The sequence below is a fragment of the Pristis pectinata genome, chromosome 24, assembly GCF_009764475.1.
Source record: "Pristis pectinata isolate sPriPec2 chromosome 24, sPriPec2.1.pri, whole genome shotgun sequence".
Classification (NCBI taxonomy): domain Eukaryota; kingdom Metazoa; phylum Chordata; class Chondrichthyes; order Rhinopristiformes; family Pristidae; genus Pristis; species Pristis pectinata.
The window spans coordinates 19,669,946-19,695,362 of record NC_067428.1 but is presented as its reverse complement, the minus strand read 5'-3'; the positions used below and the strand labels follow the sequence as shown (position 1 = coordinate 19,695,362).

The following is a 25,417-nucleotide window of genomic DNA, read 5'->3' as shown; positions in this document are numbered from 1 at the left end:
CTCTAGTTTTGAATTGTCCACATTTTCTCTGCAGCTACTCTATCAAACCATCACATTAACAATCCTTTACCCTTCTCTCTTCTGGAGTACTGAGTCCAGATGGATGAGCCTTGTTGAATTCCCTCATTTCTGGTAAGATCCTTGTGCATCCTTTCTTGCAACTTCACCAATGCCTTCAAATCCTAACGTGGAGACTATGACATTTGAGACAGATGTCAGGATAGGTGACTAAAATCATGGACAAAGGATCACATTTTAACAGATATCTTAAAGGAGGAGGAAACTTGAGAGAGGGAGTTCCAGAGATTCGGGTCTCAGCAATGAAGGCAAAGATACCAATTGTAGACCATTGGAAATCAGGATGAAGAGGAACCGGTGGAAGTGGTGGGGCAGAGTGGTAAGGGGCAGTGAAGTAAAAAGATGTACTTCACAGAAAACTAAGGATTCGTTACTTGAATACTTGCTACCTGGAGCACATTTCCACCATAATGTCCCTGGGATGAGGAAATTCAGTTATGAGGATCGGTTTAGCATCTGGGGTTGTTCTCTGTCAAACAGAGAAGGCTGTGAGGGGATTTGATAGTGTAAATAAATTGGATGGTTTTGGCAGTGTATTGAGAGTGAAGTTGTTCCCATTTGGACCAGAGGAGAGAGATTTAAAGTGCTTGACAACAGATCCAGTGGGTCTATCAACCAAGGACAACCTATTTCATGCAGGGACTAAGTATGAACTGGAATGCACCGTTTGAAAGTGATGGATGCAGATCGCATGTGGCACTGCAGCCCAGTGGTATAGCTAATGGAGCTGTTGACTCATACCTCCAGTGACCGCAGTTTAATTCTGACCTTTGGTGCTGTGTGTGTGGAGTTTGTACGTACTTCCTCTGAATATGTGGCTTTCCTTCAGCAGCTCTTGTTTCATACTGCATCCCAAAGACATGAAGGTTGGCAGGTTTTTTTGAACACTGCAATTTGCCCCTGGAGCGTAGGTGAGTGGTAGCATTGGGGGGAGTTGAAGGGGATGCGGAGAGAATAAAATGGGATTAGAGTAAATAGGTGTTGGTGATCAATGCAGACTCAGTGGGCTGAAGGTTGTGCGTCTGTGCCAGAAGGGAATTGGATAATTATCTGGAGGTAAAAACTTGCAAGGTTTTGGGGTAAAGAATAAGATTGACAGGATTATTCTACAAAGAGCCAGCATCGATTTGATGGCATGAATGGTTGTTTACAGGGCAGTAACCATTCTCTTTTGTTAAATCATGATGTAAGATGAGCAGCACAGTGGGTTAGCACACTGCCCTTTAGTCACTGGATCTAGGCTTGAGTCCAGCTCGGCCTGACAGGTTGATGATACCTTCTCACTGTGCCAGCTGTTATCTGCAGCATGTTGGGTCAGTTTCAACCAAGTCCTAGGGGGGAGCAGGCAGCACTGCATGTGATTCTGAGTGCATGCACGGCAAGGGGTGGCCGCCACTGTTACCCAAAATAACAAGTATTTTAAAACAGGTCAACACCTGCATTGGGAGGGCAGAGTGAGAGCAATGTAATATGTATCGGTGTGTGCAAGCTTGTGTCTCCGACAAGAGGTTGAAATGCTGGACTGAGCCTCACTCAGGGAGGCCCCAAGGTTGGTGGTGAGGGAACTGGACAAAAGGTCAGATGGTTGGCAGAAGAGGACCCTGTGGGTGAAGGCCAATTATTGGGGCAGTTTCCTGGGAAAACCCAATGGTGACATTGGGGAGAACAATCCATGCACCACATTCGGGTGATGAGCACAAACTATTTACTGATATAAAATTTTACAGCACAGGAAGAACCCATTCATCCCAACTGAACTACGTTGGTGTTTATGTTGCACACGTTACCTCCTTCATCAGTCGCAATTACTGAAATGAGCTCAAAGAAAGATAATAAAACATATTTTTAAACTGTTAAAAATATATGCAAAAATTAGAAAATTCAGGTGGGGGACCAGCTGCTCATTATCCCAAGCTCCCTCCATCTATCTCCCCTCTCTTTTTCCAATTGTTCTCTCTAATCTCCTTCCTCTCTTTCCCACTCTCCCTCTTTCTGCTGCACCTTACTAGTCTTCCTTGCTCCCTATCCCTCTCCCTCCCTCTCTTTCCTGCTCTCTCCCACCCTCCCCCCCTCCCATTTCCATCCCTCTTCCTCTCTCTTCCAAACTCCACACTCTCTCCCTTGGCCTCGTTCTCTCTCTTTCTCTGTCTGTACCTCACACTCCCCTTGTGTCTTTCTATCCCTTTCTCTCCACCTCCATTCCACCACTCAGTTCCTACGCTGTTGACTCATAGTTCTCTGTTATGCCATCAAGTATAACATTGGAAATTTTATGTCATTCAGAAAGCCATAGTTCAACAAGCACAAAACAAAATATTAAGGTGACTGAGCATAGCCAAGAAAACTTCTCAACTTTGCAATTCCTGCTTTGCATTCATAAAGAGACAACACTGGCTGCTGGGTTCTGTACAAGAGCAGTCTAGTGCGTAGCAGAAGCCTCTCTGGAACAAGACACAAGAAAATCTCTATCAGTTTAAAGATATAAAGCCTTTGCTGTAGACCCCAAGCTGTCTCTGCTCAAGCTGTGTTTGCCTGCCTCAACCTCACAAAGGAAAATAAAACTAATTTACTCTATCCTCCTGGGCTTTCAACAACAATAAATCATCTCACTGCTCAAAGGCTATGGGATTAGAAACCGGTGGGGAAACAGCTCCCCACAGTACCAGAGCTTGAACAAAGCTGATGTAGTTGATTCTGTCCCGTCAAACAGCAGCAAACAGGTAGGCCTTGTGCGACGGGCCACTCCCTGGCATTGGAAGGTCAATCTGTAAAGGTCACACCTGATTCCATCCTTTGCTCTCCTGTGTCTGAGTAACACTATCTGCCTTTTATCCCTTCCTAATTTATAGCTGGTAATTGCGACCACACAACACACAGCACAGCTGCACAACCAAATATGCTGCTGCTTGTCAAGATAAATGCAAATTGTCATCTCAGTTCTATAAGAAAAAAATAATCTTTGTAGTTTCCCTATTGGGCTCCTCACATGTTTTCTGTGCTCTTGCCTTTGCTTGATGGTGTATAGGCAACCCCTACATTGTGGTCATTCTGGTTACAGAAATTTTACCCCTTACAGATTTACAAAAATTTGAAATGCAGAATAAAATCTGCTCACAGAGTTTGTTTGAAGAAAAGTAAATTAATCAACACAAAATTAATTTTTTTCAACTTGCGTTTCTTGATGCATGTGCAGATGACGTGGCTTCATGTTAAGGAGAATCACAATATGGCTATTTCCTGGGAATGCAACCCCCCCCATGTGCCGCAGGGGTCAGCTGTACTGGAAAGGAAACTTATTGCAGCGCCAAACCCGTCTGTGCCTCAACAACATGAATCTGGACAGGCCTGACCTTTCATAATGGTTCTCTAGCAATTAGTTTGAGAATATGTTGGGTGTCAGTGCTTGAATGCAGAGCGATTGCTTGGTTCCAGGACTGAGGTCCATTCTGAGGGATGTGAGTTTGTTTGTTTTTTCATATCATGTGCAGTGCTCTGGTCACTTGTCCTCATGAGGATCAGTCTCAAGTTTTGCTAGTGACTTACCTATGAAGTGCCTTGGAAAGTTTTACTATGGGAAAGGGGTTGTAGCAATACAAGATGTTTAAGTGAAAACAAACCCTAATCAAACAACCCTAATAGCAATCAAACTACTTAGAAATAAAATAAAATCAGAAAATGTTGGAAATATTCAGCAGGCCAGACTGCAAAGGTGGGAAGAGAAACAGAATTAACACTTCAAGTCATTCAAGTCTGATGAAGGGTCTTAACCTGAATTGTTAACTCTGTTCCTCTTCCCACAGATGCAGCCTGACCTGCTGAGTATTTCCAGCAATTTCTGTTTTTATTTTAAATTTCCAGCATCTGCTTTTTTTATTACTTAGAAATAAGAAGCAATTTTATGATCATGATGATATTCCTCTACCTGTCTGTGTTACATAACTAGTAATTCATGTGATGCTCCTAAGATGGCATCTTGGTAGATAAATACAAATCTTTTATCCTCTGCAATTGAACGAATCATCTAAAGATTAAGCAAGCTCCCTTGAACTTCAGGAGGCTTGAGTTGCCATCCCTTCCAGTGAGGGAAAGGTGGTGGAAGATCAGTTATAAGGGGTGGGTGTCAGGTCAGCATCCAGAAGGGTGATATCGCCAATTTTTATGGACGTCTGACAAGAGGGGGAGTCTCTCCCTACCGGAAACATGGCCCACAATGTCAAAAGATGACAGAACAGGTGGAAAGGGCTTTCCCAACCAGTGGAATCTCAGAGAGGGACATGTAATATAGACTAGCATGGGAAACACAGGAATTGCCCGTGACATAGTTCTTGTTTAGTCAGCTTGGATGGAGTGAGAGGGAACTCAGAAACGGCAAAAATTCCCAGCATCCGCAAACCCTTAAAACCTTCCAGCATCTCAACTTTTACCTTTCACCCAAGGAAACCACCATTGACTTAACTATTTGTGCAGAAAATAATATTTAATTGAGATAGTTCACAAGCAGCAGTCGGCAATGATTCACTAGGCCCAGGCTTTCTGTTACCCTACCTTTGTTATGCAACAATATGTGTTCCATCCTTTGTACAATTTACTTCCTTTTTGTAACACTTTATACTCAATTGTTCCTCTTTCCTTCCACCAATCGCATTGTCCCAATTGGAGATGGGGCAGCATCAGTGTGAGGAAAAAGGTGACATCTGAGTTACTGCAAAAGCTTCCAAGACTACTTATTTTGTCCAATCAAATGCAGGAAGTCCAAAGCTTAACATGTTTGTATTGAAAATGTTAACAGGACCATCCTCCTGAACTCTCATCATCAATATACTGAACCTTGTGCAAGAAGCCTTGTCTGTGCCTCTGGTAAAACAACTGAAATGAAACGAGAATAATTACCTCTGTAATAAAGAGATACATAGGTTTTATCACCCAGATATTGTTGGGTTGGGGTGGGGTGTTTCCTAGTTTAGAAATCTGCTCAGATATGAAATTAAAACCAATTCAACCATGGCCAATCTAAACTTAACCAAAGCCCTATAAGTATCTCGTTACCAAATCCAATACAAATCCAGAACACATAGTCACGTTGTTTTGGGCTTGGTTGAGTAGTCAGGCTCTAGGTTATTGTTCAAAGGTTGGTGGTCATTGAGTTAGCTGGTGAGTTAATATTGAAAATGAGCCTTCTAAATACATAATCTTCCATTAAATTGAAAGAAATGGTTCCTCGGTTTGAAGAGATCTAACAACACTGATGGCTCTCAGGAGCCATTAGTCTCCAAACCTCCTGGTAAATATAACATAACTTTTTATGAGGCAATTGCATAAATTTTCAGTAGAGAGAGGTGTTCATGAAGGTTAGGCTTCCATTCTCTTGATAAGCCTGACTAAGGCCTAGACAATAAACCAATGCAAAGAAGCTCTACTGGAGCCTTAAGGATAAATCACTGGAAATTCAACAACTTAATGGGGTTCTTTTCTTTGTAATTCTCCATTTTTCAGAGGGAAATGCAGTAATGACCATCTCCAGGCTGTTTCATGCCATTCCAAAAATTCAATTTTCTCCATTTCTGGAGCACATGGAATGATATCATTCTGCCTGAGGAGTCTCCAACCTGATGGTCTCAACATCAATTTCTCTAACTTCCAGTAACCCCACCCCTTTTTTCTCCCCCCCCCCCAAATGCTTTGTCTTCCCTTATTCCTGTGGCTCCCTTCCCCGCCTGAATACCTGCCCATCTCCTCTCCTCCCCTCCTCCATCCTTTATTCCATGGTCCACTGCCTTCTCCTACCGGATTCCTTCTTCTTCAGTCCTTTGCCTCTTCTACCTGTCACCTCTAAGTTTTTTTACATCTCCCCCCCCCCCCCCCATCCACCTACCTTCCCTCTCTCACCTGGACTCACCTATCACCTGCCTATGTGTGCTCCTCCCCCTCCCCAACCTTCTTATTCTGGCTTCTGCCCTCTTACTTTCCAGTCCTGATGAATGGTCTCGGCCTGAAACATTGACTCTTTATTTCCCTCCATAGATGCTGCCTGACCTGCTGAGCTCCTCCAGCACTTTATGTGTATTGATTCACTCTGCAATGCTCCTTTTCATTGGACACTCCTGGAACCACATGTCTTCCTGATGCAGTGGTGGACGGGCCCCTTGCAAGGCAGGTCTTGTACTTTCCTTTAATTGACCTGGCCCCAATACAGCACAGCACTCAACCCCACACCACTCACTACTATAATACCTGCCCAACCATTTCCTTACAATCTGCCATATCAGAAATGCCACTGTTCAGATGCAATTTTAAACTAATTGCCTATCTGTTCTTCCCAATGTTCTGGTCAATACTGAACACTCAATCAGTAAAATAGATTGGCTATATTGCTGTTTGTGGAATTTGTTGTGTGAAAATTGGCTGCTGTTGTTCCTAAAACTGGGACTATACTTCAAAAGTACTTCACTGGCTGCCAAAGGCTTTGGAGCATTATGAGACCATGAAACCATTATATAGATGTAAGTCTTTCTTTCCTATGTCATAAAATTATAACACAGCAGAGGAGGAGGCCATTTAGGTTGTCATGCTTGTGCCAACTCTTAAAAATAGTTTCTCCTGTTCTTTCTCCATAACCCTGCAATTTGATTTTTCTACCGGTGTTCATTTTAGAAAGCTATTTCTGAATCTGCTTCCACCAGACTTTTGGGTAATGTATCACAATGGCTCACCGGGTTTAAAAAAAGATGCTTCATTATGCCACCTCTTCTTGTCTTAAATTTGTGTCCTCTGTTTATCAGTCCTTCAGTCACGTCAATTGTATCAAACCCATTCATCAATTCGTGCATATCCATCCAATCTCCTCTTGACCTGCTCTGTTCTAAGAAAACAATACTAGCTTCCCCAATCTCTCCCATATGTAGAGTCCCTCATCTTTAATTAATTATCAAGCAGCTCTTCAAAATACATTAATGTTTGCTAATATGGCTGTAACTTTTTTTTTATTAATTTCCTTTCACGGTGCAGCTAATTCTCACAATTCTCAGATAGAGTCCTGAAGGACGATCCAAGCAGGTAGGTCAAGCCAGCAGCGAAGAGGAGTTAAAGTCAGAATTGCTGCTTTGGCATCTGGATGCACTGTTGGCATTCTCCTCAAGAATGAAGTGTGGGCAACACTGCAACCTTTCACTCTGTGGACCACTGTCTTTTTAACACCATTCAACATCCCTGGCTTGAAACCAGATTTATCCTCCCTCCCAGGTCCCAGTCTAATCTGCTTGGCACCTGCCTGGGCACAGGGAGGGAATGCAATTGCAAGGCTATCCAAATGATCACATGATGAATGAGAGAAATAATAGCAGGAATTTATACCAAAAGCTTCTCTCTTTAGTGCCTTAAGAATTATAATATTAGTTGGGAAGGTGGGAGGGAGTACCAACAATCATGATAAATAAAAGAATAACTAAAGGAGGATTAGAGGAACAATAGGCACCAATTTTACCTCTAGGTAGGCTCTGGACAGATGAATGCTAAGGCAACCATTGGCCAAGAATTGAAACCTAACCGATTATAACTCCTGGTCTAATTATACACAAACCTTGTTTCTGATCATGATAATTAACCATAAGAAATCAACTCACTCTCTGAAAAGACTGTATCGTCCTCAGATTAGGTGCCAGTAAAAATTAAAACAGTAATTGTATTTCATGTTCTCAACATGCTTTCTTTCCAAGTCAACCATGCTCCCTTCTCTGTCCAGTGCATTGTCTCATGGTATATCTCAAAGCACAGCAAGGAAATGACAGCAAACTGACAAAGAATTTCAACAGTGCACTCTCAAGGATCTGGAGTTTTGAGGTTGTGCTATAATAGTGGAATTCTAATTATTGTCAGACCAGAAGTTTAAATCCGCAAAGATCCTTGTTAGCAAACTTTGCATTGTCTGCAGCACTTTGTACATTTCTTATTGTTTTTCACATCAATTCATTGCTCAAAATAAAAAGTTGTCTTTGGGTAGCAGTACTAAATCAGTGAGGAAGTACCGGCCACCAGAGGTTCTCCCAGCACTTAGTTCCATTGACTTCAACTGAATTGACTGCATGGGAAGTAACTATAACTGGGGTCTGATGCACTCACACATGTTTAGCTTCAGCAATCAAATACAAGTATTTTCACCTTAACAATATTGTTGTTTGTTTAATGAGACCAACATATCCACAGTATAGTAATGTCTCTCACAGATCAGCCTAAAATTCCATATGACAAAGCTTGCTGAAGAAATTTATAGGCAGGATATTAAAACAAATGTTAAAGAAGCATTGCAACCTGGTAAAGATTTCTATCAGACATCGTATTACACAAGGAATGTCATCACTGCACCATCAGTAACATTAGTTTTAGAGTCATCTTAAAGAAGCAACTCTCCCTTCCCTTCGGGCCCATTTCTCTGCCGTCTTGTATGAGATTGCACTGTGAGTGTGGGCATCTATGTGACCATTATGGGAAGGACTGGTGGGGTTCCATCAGAAGGAAGCTCAATTCCATTCATATCCCGGTTCCATACTTGAGCGGTTTCAAGAGATGGCCCCCATGTAGCAATCATCTCTCCGAACCATGCCCTACCCCAGCTTAATGGCAGTAAGACCGGGTGGAGCTTCCCTAATATCACCAAGCTAGGCTGAATGGTCTCCTTCTTTGCCATAAAGATTCTGTGATTCTCATGCCAAACCATCAGTGATATCAGTGCAAACCTGGGGTAAACCTGCAACACCCTGTGTACATCAGACCAACACTGGCCAGTAGAAGGAAGAATCAGCACTTGCCGTCAAAAAGGGAATTCCTGTGTCCATAAGATGGAATGATCTGCAGCGCTATGGGGAAAGATCATAGGTCTGAGTGGGGTGATGTTGGTGAGTAACTTGATTGCACTTCCAAAAATACATCATAAGGATAATGGGACAAATAGCCTTATTCTATGCAGTATGATTCTACAAGACCTCTTACAGACTAGACTAAAATCTGTGTTCATTTTCTACTTTCTGAAGAGAACCATATGCCAGAACTCTCCACAGAGGCACAGGGGAGCCACAGTTTGAAACCTTAATTTAAGTTTAATACAAATTAATTATTAAATAAATATGAGCATCGTATCACACAGTTAAAGTGAGGTATAAATGCTGCCACCATAGCTGTATGCCACAACTACACTTTGTCCCATAACTTCTGCCATCAAAAATAATGCTCCTTCCTTGGGTATTCACTTCATTAAAAGAAGTCATTCATTCGCCATGCCTCAGTAAGTTTATGCACTTCCTGTTGTAGTAATGAACTATGCCTGATGGGATCATTTATGATCAAACTCCAACCAGATCTAAGTTATCCAACTTCAATTAGAGCAACGCTTGGCATGCAGCAATTGGTCCCAGTTAGTGATGCATGGCTTTCAAGAAAAGAAAACCCCCCAGTTGCTATCTGGTGAGTTATATGCCAAGGTTTGGATGTGAAGTATGAACAGAATGGACTCAAGACGTCCTGGGAGCTGCTCATTTGTGATATTCTGCCCTGGTCAATGAAGCCAAGAGGGGTGACCAACTGCTTATGGTGCCTCTGTACTCTCATTCCCCAGCAAGCAGCTGTACCACCAGAGGATGGGTTAAGGATGAGGAAGATGGGAAAGAGTTGTCAATAGTGAGAACATTTAAATCCACTCAACCAAATGTATTCAGTCATTATTAATTAAAATATTAAGGAAGTCCCATGACTGACATCTCCAACTCAATAAAATATCAGTTACAACTACCTCCACGGCTCTCGCTGTCCGCTGGCTTCACCTGAATGGGTCGATTCATCTAGAAGATAAAGAAAGGAAAGAGGAATTGGGGATTAGAATGTCTATTGAAAGCAGTGTCTTTAGCAAGTCATAAATCACAATGTCACTTCAAGGCACTGGCGACACATTTCAAATCTTTGACAATGTCTTACATTGCAAAAAAAATTAGAATTCACAGTACTTGCTGCAGTGTTATAAGCCAGACATCATCATTCCCACTGGAGGGGCTAGGGGTGGGAGAAAAAATGAGATTTGTATTGAATTAATAAATGTTTTCTTCAAAGCTTATTATCTGGGCTCTTTTAATAAGCTGCTTGCTGGAATAGTGAGTGACTGGCACAACTCTTGGTCATCTCACCAGCATTCTCACTCTGCAGCCTATTCTACTGCCTCCCAAGAATTTGGGCTGTCTAAATCCAGGTATCTGTCATCTTATGTTAGACCAACAATTGAAACAAGAAGCTTTGTGCCTTTGGAACACACAGGCAGGGGCTTTCCCTTTGACAGAATGGTCTGTTTGATTGGGGGGTTGCTGCTGACCCACCCAGGCCACAGATGCCCGAGCATTTAATATGTGCTGAATTTCTTTAATTCAGGATATCAGAAGGGTAGACGTGGGGAGAGTAGGGATGTGAGAGGGGTGGTTTATTTCTATGGGCTGAAGATCCAGCAAGGTAGAGCTTCCATCAACCTTTCCATATCTACCCAAGCATTGGTGCTCAATGAGCGTGCACAGCAGGATCCCAGTGACATTAGCACATTGTGGAGGGAGCCCACCAGTGCAAGCCCAGAGATTTTGACTGGGGACATTGCAGTCTTCTGGACTCAACACAGAGTTTACTGATTCTAGATAATGTTTCTGTCATTCCAGTTCCCACCGACTCCAAGTGATATTTATTTTTCCCAGCACAGACCCCACCATTTTGCCTCATAACCATAATCACCTTAGTTATTTAATCTCTTAGGCTATCTACAGACGTTCCCTTATGTTTTGTCCTGCTATTCCCCATCACTTCCTTCTTCCTCATCATAATTTCCCTGCTTCAGATTTGCCACATTTCTAATTTTTCAGTTCTGGTGCAGGTTCATTGACCTGATGTGTTAACTCTCACTTCTCCATCTGTCTGCTAATGCAGACAGACCTGCTGAGCATTCCCAGTGGTTGCTGCTTTTATTTCTGAGCCCCATCCATACCATTCTGAGCTCCAGCTAAGACTGGGCCACTAATGAGGTCAGACTAGCAGTGAGTGGGGAAACAAAGTTGGTGGGGAAGAAGCCATGGCAAAGCTCGTTTTGTCCAGTGGGATCATCTCAGGACTGTTCCCACCACTTCCACATGTCCATCTGGGAATAAGAAGCATCTGTGACTGCTAAAATGAACCTCAAATGGGAGGTCTCTGTCCACATTGGTATATATGGACCCAGTAAGGAGAGAGAAGTCTTGAACATACGGGTGAGCAGCAGCTGCCTTTACCCCATCAATATTTTGCTCTATCATAGCTCTGCCTACTTTTGTAGAGAAATCTTCTCAGCCCCTCCTCTCACCCCCCTCTTCCCCATCATATTATTATTCAATACTCACAGACTCACACCTACATTTAGATATCAATGAAAGCTCCCTTCCTCCTGACCTAAAAACATGTCTCACTTTCAGCTTCAAAGAAATCAGCCTAATTGAGGTGGCAACAGCCTTTATCCTTTTCTCATACTCTGTGACCTCCCTGAATGAGATTTCCATTTAGGCTTTTTGTGTTGTCTTGGCAGTGGATACAGAGTGATCCAACTCATTTTAAATTGAACCCTTAAAGGCAACTGAAAACAGAATTTACTAGAATGATACTAGGGATATGGGACTTCATTTATATGAGAAGTGTGGGGTTGTTCTCCTTAGAGCAGAGGAGGTTTAATAAAAGTGTTTGAAATCATTAAGGGCTTTGATTGAGTAAGTAGGAGAAACAGTTTCCACTGGCAGAAAGGATGGTAACTGGAGGACACAGATTTGATTGGCAAAATAAGCAGACATGTGGAAATATATTTTCACATGAGTTGTTGTGATTTGGAACACACTGCCTAAAAGGCTGGAGGGAACTGATTCAATATTAAGTTTCAGAAGGGAATTTGATACATAATTTTGAAGACAAAGAAAGAAATTACAGACGGTGGGGACAAAGCAAGGGAGTGGGATTACTTGGATAGGTTTAAATGGGAAGCACAGGACCAATGGGCGGGCTGGCCTCCTGTCCTTTAGCATGGTTCAATGATTCTATGACTCATTCATCCCATTGGCTTAGATCAGATTTGAACCCAGTGTGCCCTGGAAAATCAAAGTATCATCCAGCTCCCATTTTCTTCTTGTTAGGGTGGAAGGGGAGGAACAGCTGCAACCCTCACATATCCGAGGAAAATAACATTTCCATTGCATCTGTCTCTAAGAGGTCTGATTGGATATAAAACTAAAACCTGCTCTGAGCCTGTAATGTATAATTTTTCTTAAAAATATAACCCAAGCATTGCTGTAAATATAACACTCTCAAACATTCTATTGATCTTTTTGAGAATAGAATACCAAATATTGATCAAGAGCAGATGACATATGAGGTAATACCAAGCAACTCGTCTTGTCCTGGTTAAAATATGGAATTGGGAAAGCACAGCATGACTTGAGCTGACCCAACCCGAATGTTTTGTCAGAATATACACCCGATCTTGACTGAAGCACAACACGTAGAGTTGGGTCTCATTGGGTTTGGGTTGGGTTGCAAGGTTCCAACATACATCAGTGGAAGAAATCTTGTTTCTGGGCCAAGGATTCAAACCCACTGCAGGATTTGAACACATAATCCAAGTTAACACAAGGATGAGGGAGTGCCGCTTTGGTGAAGAAGCTGCCTAATGATGGGATGTTAACAAGAGTCCCCTATCTATTAGATAAGGAGGATCCCTCCCCTCCACCCTATCTCCCCAGTCTACCATATCACATATATCCCAGTGCTCCATTTGATCAACATTAGCTCTTCAAACCAAACTAAGTGATTCTTCAAAAATTGACATTTGTCCTGTGAAACACCTCGAGATATTTTCCTACATTAAAATTGACTGTTACATTTGCCAAATAGCAGAAGTTGACTGCAGTTCAAGAATGATTCATTGGTTGGGAACCACTTTGAGGTGATCTTTGAATGTGAAAGGTGCTCTATAATTGTCCATTTTAGTATGCAGTCCCATTAGTAGAAGAGATTGGGTTAAATATTCACCTTCAACATATCTTCCCAGGTTAAAAGCCCGAGTTTCTACTTCTCTGGAGCCCATTCCATGAGCTACATCAGGCGCTCGGGATGCAAAGAGGTTCATCAAGGCTCAATATATCAATGCCCTAACTTTTCCATTATGTATTTTTAGTGTCATTAATGATCACTTAATGCTGCAAGTCACAAAATTACAAAAAATTGAAGATTGAAAAGTTACAAATCAAAAGTTTGTTTTTTTATTCTCTTTCCTGTTCTTGGTCTCCATGCAACACAGGCCATTTAGAACAGAGATTGCAGCAGCTTGTTCTAGACCCCTCCTTCAGCCTATCAAGGGTCTGCTAGTGGCTCCATTATTCCTGGAGCCTGTCCCTCCCTAAGCATTGGGTGTATACCAGAGCAGAACTTCTTCCTGCTATTCTGCCCCACTCCTGAATCACTAGTCCCTGTCTGTGATGCATCAACTGCCCATTCCATTCCTGATATACCCAAGTCATCATTCTGTAGTGCATTTAGGAATTTCCCAGCCACCTATATCTCTTTAACCAATATTACTTCAATAATAAATCCAGTTTCACAATTACTTCAACAGCATCCTCCTGCAGTCTCCCATCCAAATCACCAATTGGTTTCAGGAAACTTCTTCTGGGTCCACAAACCTCATCTTGTGAATTCCAACAGTGATAATGAATTTAATAAACCTTGGACTGCTAACCTTGCCAGGAACAAGGAACTCATTCAGAACCCCAAAGCAAGGCTCCCTGGTTCACCAGCTTCACCAGAAAAACATGAGTATCATGGTCACTTCATGCAAATGTGGTTAATCAAACCATCCTCTGTTGATGGATCAATAACGTTCAATATCATCACTTCCCAACCTTCATACAAATTCACTGTAGATACTTTTGCAATAAACTTCCTTTCTGAAAAGGCCACACAGTGGCTTGCAAACCTCAGACACCTCAGATCCAATTTATAAATAATGTTCCAATCATTTCCAAGAAGAAAGAAGACTTTGCAGAACAAGTATAATGCTAACATACTCTCCAGGAATCTGTTATAAACATTGATATGCTCCTGGGGACCCTATGTAATACTGACATAGAGAACATAGAACAGTACAGCACAGGAACAGGCCCTTCACCCCACAATGTCTGTACTGAACACAATGCTGAATTAAACTAAATCTCTTCTGCCTGCACATGATCCAAATCCCTCCATTCCCTGCATATTCATGTGTCTGTCTAACAGCCTCTCAAACGCTACTATAGTATCTGCTTTCACCACTACCACTGCCCATTCCAGACATCTCCCACTCTCTGAATAAAAAAACTTGCCCCACACATCTCCTTAAACTTTCCCCCTCTCACCTTAAATCCATGCTCTCTATTACTTAACATTTCTACTCTTGGAAAAAGATTCAGACCGTCTACCCTATCTAGCCTCTCAAAATTTTATAAATTTCTATCAGGTCTCCCCTCAGCCTCTGACAGTCCAGAGAAAACAACCCAAGTTTGTCCAACCTCTCCTCACAGCTCATACCCTCTAATCCAGCCAGCATCCCAGGACTTCAGGACCCATTATAAATAATGGCACACTGTCAAAACCTCTGTAAATACTAACATACCCCTCAGATGTTCCCACTGACAAACTCCCAAGGACCCACCATAAATGATGACACTCTCCTAAGGATCCACGGTAAATAATTAGAGAATCATAGAAATTTACAGCTCAAACAAAGTGAATCAGCCCGTGATGTACAGCCCAGCTAAAATTGGACCATTTTGGTTAATCACACTACCCAGCTCTTCGTTCACCGCAGTGAAGTTTATGACTCTTCATATGCTCATCTGGATTCTTTTTAAATTTAAGGAAGATTTCTGCATCCTCGATCCTTTCAGGGAGTGAGTTCCAGATCTCCAATACAATCTCTGCCCCTTAGTTACTGTTCTCCCTACCAATTAAAATAGGTCCATGCTAGTGAAAGGTCTTTCAAAGTGATATTTTAATTCTGTTTCACTGGGAAGTATGATTAACCAAAATAGATGCTGCCTGACCTGCCGAGTTTTCCAATATTTTCGTTTTTAATTTCCTTTCTGTTCACCTTGTTTAGGTTTCTCATCATTTTATATATCTCAATTAAATCTTTCGTCACCTTTGATTCCATAAAAATAACTCCAGCCTTACCAGTCTTTCTTCATAGCTGTAATTCTTCTCGGCTAAAATCCTTGCCAATCTCAACTGGACCATTCATAGTGTTCCTACATCTTTCCTGTAGTGTGGTGATGATAACTGTACACTGCACCCCAGTTGTGGTTTAGTTATTGTTAGACACAGTTCCACTACGAGTTCCCTTGCACTTGCAATCCATGCCTCAGCCAGTAAGTTGCTTCTTGTAAAAGTCTGGGATACCTTTTATCCAGGCCTGACAATGTATCCATTCTAAAGGTGCATGAGCCCTTGAAATATCCCCCCTCTCTCTGTTTAGCATTTCTAAAATTTAATATATTTCCTCCTTTACGTCAAATTCTCCATCTGCATCATCCTCTTCCTTGAAGACAGATGCAAATTGTTCATTCAGAAACATTGTAAGTTCTGAAAGATCAACGAAACTTGAAACATCCCTGCCATCTCCACATTCAAGCTAACATTTTGACCCACATATTCCTTTGTTATCCCCTTTCCCTTCATATATTTAGAAACCATCTTGGGTTTTTCTTCAATTTTACCAGTCAATATTTTTTCCCTTTGCCTCCCTACCTTCCTTTTAATGTCATTCCTACATCTTCCATACACCTTCAGGCTTTCTGCCATATTAAGCTCTCATAATCTGTCTTAAGCTTTTTTGCTTATCTGGTTATGTACGTTCTACAACCATGAAGGTCTAGATTTGGGATCTCCTCCTTTTCTTTTACTGGGAACATACTTAGTCCCAACCTTCATTATCTCCTTCTTGAATGCCTCCTACCATTTTGACCCTGATTTTCTTTCAAACAGCTGTTTCTGGTCCTTCTCTGCTAAATCCTATTGTAAAATTGGCCTTATCACAACATAGAATGTTTACTCCTAGTCTATTATTGTCATTTTCAATAACAATGTTAAATTTAGCTGAAATACGATCACTGCCTCCAAAATGTTCTGCCTCTGCCACCTTTTCTCTTGTCCAGTTTCATTCCTGAATGATGTGCCCCTGACGACTTACTGTAAATACTGACATAAGCCAAAGGACTCTTTGTAAATGCTGATATAATCCCTGAGACTCTCTGTAAACATGGACACATACTGAGGATCCTCAGTGAGCACTGACAAAGACCCTCTGTAAATATAGACATACGTTGAGGTACTCTCTATAAATTGTGACACACTTCCAGGGACCCTCTGTAAATACTGACATTCTTCTAGGGATCCTTTAAATACTAACACAATTCCAGGAACCCTCTATAAACACTGATACACTCCCAGGGACCCTCTGGAAATGTTGACACATTCCTGGAGACCATCTCTTAATACTGACATGCTCTGGGGAACCCTTGATAGATACTGACATAGTCCTAACAACCTTCAGTAAATACTGACCCACTTCTAGGGACCATTAGTCTATACTGGCACAATCTCAGGGACTCCCTGTAAATATTGACACACTCCCAGGGATTCTTTCTAGATACAGACACAATCCCAGGGACCCTCTGTAAATAATGAATGTAGGTATCAAATGTGGTATTGAGGAGCCTGGTAAAACTGAAGTCAATGGGCACCAAGGAGAAAACACTTCAATTGTTGGAGTCAAATCTTTCATGGTTATAGTTATTGGAAGTCAACTGGCCCAGACCCAGGACATCACTGCAGAAGCTCCTCAAGTCAGTTTCCTCAGCACAACCACCTTCAGCTGCTTCATCAATGAACTTCTTTTGATCATAAGGTCAGAAGTGGGGTTGCTTGTAAATGATTGGACAATGTTCAATACCATTTGTAACCCCTCATCAAACCAAGCAGCCCCTACCTGCATGGAGCAAGACCTAAATAACATTCAACCACGGGCTAAAAAGTGGGAAGTAACATAAATGTCACAAAAGTGCCATGCAATGAGCAAGAAGGGAGAGTCTAAACACTTACCTCTGACATTCAATGATATTACCATCACTGATTCCTCACCATCAACATCCTAGGGTTGATCACTGACCAGAAATTCAACTGGAATAACCTCATAAGTACCATGGCGACAAGAGTAGCTTAGAGGCTGAGTATCTTGTAGTGACTGACTCATCTCCTGACTCTCCAAAGCCTTTTATAGAGTATTAGAGAAATACAGCACGGATACAGACCCTTTGGCCCAACAAGTCCATGCCAACTACAGTGCCCACCCAGCTAGTCCCAATTTCCTGCATTAAGCCCATATCTGTCTAAGACGCCCCCACCCCATGTACCTATCTTAAATGATACTATTGCATCTGCCTCAACCATTTCCTCTGGAAGCTCATTCCATATACTCACCAGCCTCTGCTTTTCACCATCTAAAAGGCATAAACCGGACATATGAATCCACTGCTCTTGCCTGGAGAGGTACAGTTCCAACAACCATCAAGAAGCTTGCCACCGTCCAGCATAAAGTAAGCAATTTGATTACCACCCAATCCAGCACCCTAAAGAGTCACTCCCCCCACCATCGGCACACAGTGGCTGCAGTGTATCTGATCTTGAAAATGCACTGCAGTTATTTGCCAAAGCGATTCTGACAGCACGTCCCAAACCCACAACCTCCAGCGCCAGGAAAGACAAGGGCAGCAGGTACACGGAACACCATCACCCAAATGCTCTCCTGCAAATTACACACAATGTTGAAAGTGAATATATATCACCAGTCCTTCACTGTTGTTGTGTAAAAGTCCAGGAACTTCCCTCTCTACTTGCACTGTGAGACTAACTTCACCAGAAGGACTGGCATACTTCCAGGGACCTTGGGAAATACTAACACATTTCTGGGGACCCTCTCTGAGCGATACACTCCTGAGGTGGCCCCATAAATGCTCGCACATTCCCAGGAATTTCCTGTAATTCCTGATACAATTCAGGCTCTGTCCTGCAACATTAATATTCCCCTAGAAATCCTCATGGCCATCATCCATGTATTATCACATCCTTGAATCCATCGGTGAGTATTTATAAATTCCTGGGGATCATCTGGAAATATTAACATCCTCTTGAGGACACGCTGTAAAGACTAGTGCATCATGGGAATGTCCTATAAATTATGAAATATTCCTCGCTATCCCTGTAAATACTAGTACAGTCCTGTGGGAATGCAGTAAATACTCATGCATTCCTAAAAGTGACCTGTAAATGGTTACACTGTCCCAAGGAATGCCCTATAAATACTGATATGCTCCAGGGAACATCCTATAAGTATTAACACTATCCTGGGGTTCTCCTGCAAATACTGATTCACTCACAGGACTGTGCTGTAAGTACAGAAGTACTTCAGAAAATGTTACATAAATGTATATATATCTGTAGATGTTGACATTGTTCCATGAACCCGCTGTAAATACTCACAGATAGCTGGAGACCCCCTACATACATTAACACATTCCAGACCAGGGTACCCACTATAAATGTTCCTTCGAATTATCTATCAATATTAAAACATATATTTTGGACCCCTATGCAAATCTTGACACATTCCTGGAGATGTGAACATTAATACTGTCCTGGGCGCTTTCTGTGAATATTGATGCATCTCTGGGGCTTTACTGGACCAATAGAAACCACAGCTGCATACAGCAATGGAAATAACCTCCAAAAAATCAAAAGAATAAAAATTACAAAGCCTGATACTAAATGACCAGTACCCTTTTGTGAGCTTTATATAGTGAAGTCTTTTTGTTTATTTATTCAATGGCTGGCATTAGTATTTATCATTTATTTCTAACTGAGGAGGTAGTTAGGAATCAACCATTGGTGAGACTCAGAGCCACATTGAGGCCAGACCAGGTAGAAACAGCAGATTTTTTCCTTGAAGACCAATAATAAACCTGATGGGTTTTTATAACAATCTGGGAGTTACATGGTTACAGTGGTTGCACTTTTATTTGTCCAATTCCAGAATTGAAATTCCCAGCCGCACTGGTGAGATTTGGGTCAGTGGTCCACAACTCTGCTTGTTGGTCCAGTAATTTAATATCTATGTTCCCAAACATTTAAAGCCTATGTATAGTCATAAATATGTAAACCATTTTCTCAAAGAGGCAATAAATTGAGCAATGGGGTAAGAGCACGTAAGTGGGACTGAATGAACAGCTCTTTTAAAGGATTGGCACAGGCATGATGGGCCAAATGGCCTCACTCTGTACTGCATCTTTAAGCAGATAATTATGAGGCATCAAATCTTTGTTGGTGACACAGCTCATGTAATGTTTTTTTATCCATTATTTGAACTTTATCCATTAAAAGGAGCTTCACCTCATATCCCAAGGGAATTGAAAACTATGCTGTCAAAGGATTACTCTGAAGTGTCATTAACTGTTGTAGTGTGGACAAATACAGCAGCTAGTTGTGCAAGGTAAGATCCCACAAAAGAAGCAAATTAAAATGAATGATCAGCACATCTACTTTGCTCAGTTCTATCAGGGAGGATTGTTGATTGGTCAGTTTACTGACAGTAAACACAGCTTTTCTTTGCACAGCCCCGTGAGATCTTTCACAGGGCTTCGGTTTAAAGCTTCATCCAAAGTAGAGCTTTTTGTTCATGCAGCACTCCCTTAATGAAGAAAACAGTACTTATATAGCAGTATTCAACAGGACACCCCAAGAAACCAGTCCACAGTTCATGAAATACTTCTGACTGTAGTAGTATAAAAAACACAGCATCCAACTTGTGTACAACAAGCTCCCACAGACAACAATGTGATAGTGATGTCAGTTGAGGGATAAATAACAGCCAGGGTAATACTTTGCTTCAAAATAGTGCCAATGGGATCTTTTATGCTCAGCTGAGATGGCAGGCAGGACGTCAGTTTAACATCTCATCCACAATACAGTACTGCATCAGACCATCGGCCTAGATTATGCGCTCAGTTCCTGGCATGAGGCTTGAGTTCTTTGTTAGAAATAAGTGGGTTAATCGCTCCCTTAAAATAGCCGATAAAAGAGAAGTGCGCTACAAATACATTAAGCATGTGGCCACTATTATCTTCATCAATTCCCAACATTACGGAGATTTATACATTCCTTCAATTTGTGTTGGACACTGAAAAGCAAATAAAAACCAGAAGTGTATTTTTAATCATATTCAGCCACTGGCAGTGGCTGAAAACGTAAATTTCCACTTCAAACAATACTTAGATATGGATCTTAGAAGTCTGAAGGGAGCACCACCTACCCTGCCCGCTGCTGTTGCCTCCAAAGAGTCGCAATACAGAAGAGGGAAAGATCTGTTTTACTGACATTACAATCTCATAAACACTTCTTCAAGGAGAGCTCCATAATGGGTTTTCAAAACCTCCTAATATATATCTGATATATGGGGGAGCAGGCAGGGATGACTTCGTTTAATGCTGATTGTGGCCAGCCAGCCTCACCTTGAGAATGTCTAAACCCAGAGCTGGAACATTAGCCCATAAATTCAGCCGTCGTAAATACTCACTAGAACTGCCTGCGAATGCAGCAGACCTGACGTTTCTGGGTAAAGGTTCTGCGCCTGCAGTGTAAGCCTTGGTGAGGACTCAGTCACGTCCTTCCTGATCGTACTGCTGCATCCCAGCACAGGCTGATAGAGCTGGTCTGAATCTAGGGCTTGGCACTGTCGTTATTGGCACAGCACTGGTACTGTGAGCCCGATGACCCACATACTGGCAGAGGCAGCTACACTCCCTGGAAGTGCTTTGTTTACACAGTCGTTTATTCTGTGTGCATTTATTGACATGCTTTCAGAGAAGCATAGCACACTGCAGTACAGAAGGAGACCCTTCAAACCATCATCCCACATGGCATCTAATTAGTCCAGCACACCCGGCTGTCTCCCCATAGTCCTGAAAATTTATACCCTGCAGCAATTTTTCTCAATGACTTGGGAAAGTTACCATTGAACGTGCTTTCAGGTGCCGCATTTCAGATATTGATGGACGCGGCCCTCTGCTTGGAGCTGCCGCCCGCGGTCACCAGCCACCCGTGAGGACCTTTTCTGATGTGAAGGGTTGACCAAGATGACCCTCTGTTCCCAAGAGTAGTCCCCTGAGGCGGTGCAGGTCCCAAGCAGTGACCAGGCCTAAGGCAGAGTATCCTGAGTAGGCCCTCACGGCCGTTGATGGCTCGCTGGCTGACAAAGGCCCTTGAACTGTTTTTACATGTGCGTTCAACAGTTCAAATACATTTAAATAATTTTTAAAAACTATAAAATGCAAAAAATATACGGTAAAATAAAATACAATACGAGACACTCATCTGAATTTAGCTTTTCCACAGAATTGTCGACCCATTTCAATATCTGGGGTCACCAGCCTTCCCTGGCGTAAAGCCAAGGGACATCTGGACCCTCTCCAGCAATTCAGTGCCTTGCTTCTGGGTCCAATGGGAGTCCAGCCCCCAGCGGTGGTGTGGGAGGTCAAATATAACAGCACCTATCTCCAGCTGCGCTCAGCCCAGCACATGCAGAAGTTGGAAATGAGCTGCACCACAAGCGATGAAAGCAGTGCCTTCTCACGGGAACCGCTGCCCGTCAGTCAGCTCAATCCCACCCCAATACTTGCTCCATTTACAACAAAAATCGCCTCAGCTCCCCTTTAGTCATAGAGTCATACAGCACAGAAATAGGCCCTTTGGCCCAATCTGTCCATACTGACCAAGATTCCCTTCTAAACTCATCCCATTTGCCTGTGTCTGGCCTCTAAACCTTCCTTATCCATGTACCTGCCCAAGTGCCTTTTAAATGTTGCTAACGTGCCCGCTTCAACCTCTTCCTCAAGCAGCTCATTCCATATACTGACCACCCTCTGGGTGAAAAGGTTGTCCCTCAGGTTCCCATTAAATCTCCCCCCTTCTCACCTTAAACCTATGCCCTTTAGTTCTTGATTCCCCAACCCTGGGAAAAAGACTGTGCACATTCACCCCATTTATGTTCCTCATGATTTTCATACATTTATCCTTTCAGCTAGTAGAATAGCTAAAGGGCAAAGCCCATCAATCAACTCCATTTTCCTCCCCTACACCGAAGACTGTGACTCCACAGTTGTTGCCTACTTTTGACATCCTGGTGGCCCGCTTACACGAGGCAGCAGACACTCTGAGGGTCAGCAGTTTATTACCAGGAGGTCGAGTATTGGGTACACGAACAAAATGGCCTGCTTGACACATCCAACTGTGAGTAACTAAGCCCTCAGCACTAAGGGTTTTGGCCTTGGTGAGGATACTGACATTGGTTTGCTTATCCTTGCAGTGAATTTGGAGGATTTATGGAAGCAGCATCGGTGGTATTTTCCCAATTCCCTGGGATGCCCACTGAAACAGACACTCTTTTCTGAGCTGTCGTGGAAGTAGATTACCAGGCAGAGAGAAAAAGATTCAAGGATGTGCTCAAACGTGGAGCAGGAGCATCAGAGATGACATTGAGAACTTGAGGCCACAAGCCCTGTGTAGGCAGTGGAAGGAGTGTACCACCTCACAAACTACCAGCCACCCATTCCCTCAGACACCTCCTGCTCCACCTGCAGAACACACAGTAGTTCCCATCTGGGCCTCATTAACCAACTCAGAACCAAAAGAAACAGAGTTGACACAGGTCATCCTTAATGCTGAGGGAATGCCTGAGAAGAGGAAAACTAGGAGATGACCCACCTCAAACGTGGCTCAGTAAGTTCCTCTCTGAGTCAATAGTTTATATGTTCAAAACATGCTCCAGGGACTTAAGTATAAAGATCTAGGCTGACTCTGCAGTGCAGTACCGAGGGAGTGTTACACTGCCAGAGATGTTTGAATTTTGGATGAGATTAGACCAGGATCTGGATAGTTTAGATTTGGACATTTAAATCTGGATCTGGTCCAGATGAAGGGTCTTAGCCCAAAACATTGACTGTCCATTTTCCTCCACAGATGCTGTCTGACCAGCTGAGTTCCTCCAGCAGTTTCTTTTTTACTCCAGATTCCAGCATCTGCAGTCTCTTGTGTCTCCATGTTACATTTAGTGCTGTTTGCTCTCTCATGTGAATGTAAAAACCCCTTTGAATACTTCAAAAAAAGAGTAGAGGAGTTATCCCCAGTGCTCTGGCCTATATTTATCCCACAATCAACATTACAAGAAGTGTCATGTAGTGTATATATGCTTAGAGTGCTTTAAGAACTGGAACGTATCACATAGTACAACTATGACACATTTCGGGCCTAGTTAGTTGGATGCCTTGAATGTGTTGGTTAAGATCTGCTTCAGCCGGAATCCATCCTCATCATAGTGACTTTAAAGGAACTCACAGACAAAACAAGAAGCAGATTGTCTGGTTGTGATCACATTGCTTTTGTGGGAGCTTTCTGTGTAAACACTAGTCACAGTAATCCTACACCACAGCAGTGCCCGACACAGTGTTTCACCGGCTGTAAAATGTCTTGGGAAATCTTGAAAGAGGTGGAAAGGTGCTACGAAAATGTAAAATTTTCTCTGAAGTTTTTCCAAACCTGGCATCCACAGAGGAAAGCATTCCAATATTAGCCTATCCTCTCGAGTATAAAAGATTGAGAGATGATCTCAAAGAAAACTATAATACTTAAAGTTCTTGATGAGGTAGATGTGAAGTTGATGTTTCTCCTGGCTGGGGTACCTAGCATCAGAGGTTGCAGTCTCAAAATAAGGAGTCAGACATTAAGGAAAGATGTGAGAAGAAATTTCTTCACCAAGAGGGTAGTTAATCTTAGAAATTCTCTACCAAGTTGCTGGAGAGGCTCAGTTGTTGAATATATTCAAAACAGAGATCGATAGATCTTTAAATATTAAAGGCACATGGTGTTAGTACAGGAAATAAGTGCTTAGGTAAAAATCAGCCATGACCTTAGTGAATAGCAGAGCGGGCATGTGGGGCTGAATGGCCTACTTCTGGTCCTAATTATCATGTACCCTAATCCTCTGGATGGTGATCAGGAGTGCAGAGTCCCAAATGATTGCAAAGTACCTACAATGTAGGAAGAGCCAGCCCAACAGATCCATGTCTATAGTTATGCTCAGCGCTTGAATTTTTCCATTTTAACAGATACAAACTAACCAAACACACCCCGAAGGGCTATCTGGAACACAGTTCTTTTTCCCCATTGAAACTAAAATAAATAGCAACCTTGCACAATTTACATTTTTATTCATTTTTCTTTCAGAATGCTGCAAGTGGCATTCAAAGTGTTACATAAGCCACTGACCCATGCTGTCTGTGAGAAGTTCCAGTAAGTGGCATGACAATGAAGAAAACAGGTGGAAGAGCAAAATCACGGGCAGAGACACAGAGAGACACGGAAGTTTGGGGTTACATAAAACAATGAAGGTTCTGTTAAAGAAATAATTAGGGTAAAACCTGAAGTAGTCCCTAATGGTGATCTTTACCGAGTCTGAAAAAACGAGATGCTGGAGGAACTCAGCAGGTCACGCAGCATCCGTGAAGAGAAACAGACAGTCAACATCTGCCTATCACTATCTCTTACCTGCATCTACTTATCACCACCTTGTGCCCACCCCACCTCCCCTCTTTTGACCACCTGTCACTGCTCTGTTCTTCCTCCTATACATTGGGCTTCCCCTTTTCCTATCTTCAGTCCTGAAGAAGGGTCCTGACCTGTAAAGTTGAACGTCTGTTTTTCTCCACAGATGTTGCCTGGCCTGCTGAGTTCCTCCAGCCAAGTTTGCTTTTGTTGCACTTAATAGAAACTGAAAGTCCACGCATATACCTCATTTTGCCAAACAACATGAAGAACTGGGTACACACAGCTGAATTGAACCAAAAGTAAAACCTAAAAAAATTCAAGTCCTTTTCATACTCCACAGGAGGCTACACATCCTACATCTTCTCAAACTGGCATTTCCTCACTTGATGTCACCTTCATGGGTTTAGTGTCTGTGGGAAGAATAAAATGGGATTATTGCAGGAATAATGTAAATGAGTGTTTGATGGTCAGTGCAGACTCGTTGGGCTGAAGGTCCTGTTTCTGTGCTGCGTCTCTCCATGAATTTTTGTTTTAAATGCATGAATGCTGTTTGTTTTTGCTGAACTAACCTTAAAGTCCGGAGCACAGAACAGGAATCTAACCTACAACCTTTGATCCTCTA

The 25,417-nt window shown here is 42.4% G+C and overlaps 1 protein-coding gene across 1 annotated transcript in view; it reads right to left on the bottom strand.

Moving 5' to 3' along the window:
• Nucleotides 1–25,417, bottom strand: part of celf5a (cugbp, Elav-like family member 5a) — a 405,311-nt gene that overhangs the window by 177,604 nt on the left and 202,290 nt on the right. Inside the window, 1 exon segment of the mRNA XM_052037531.1 lies at nucleotides 9,857–9,905. Within this exon segment, the coding sequence (XP_051893491.1) occupies nucleotides 9,857–9,905 (49 nt within the window).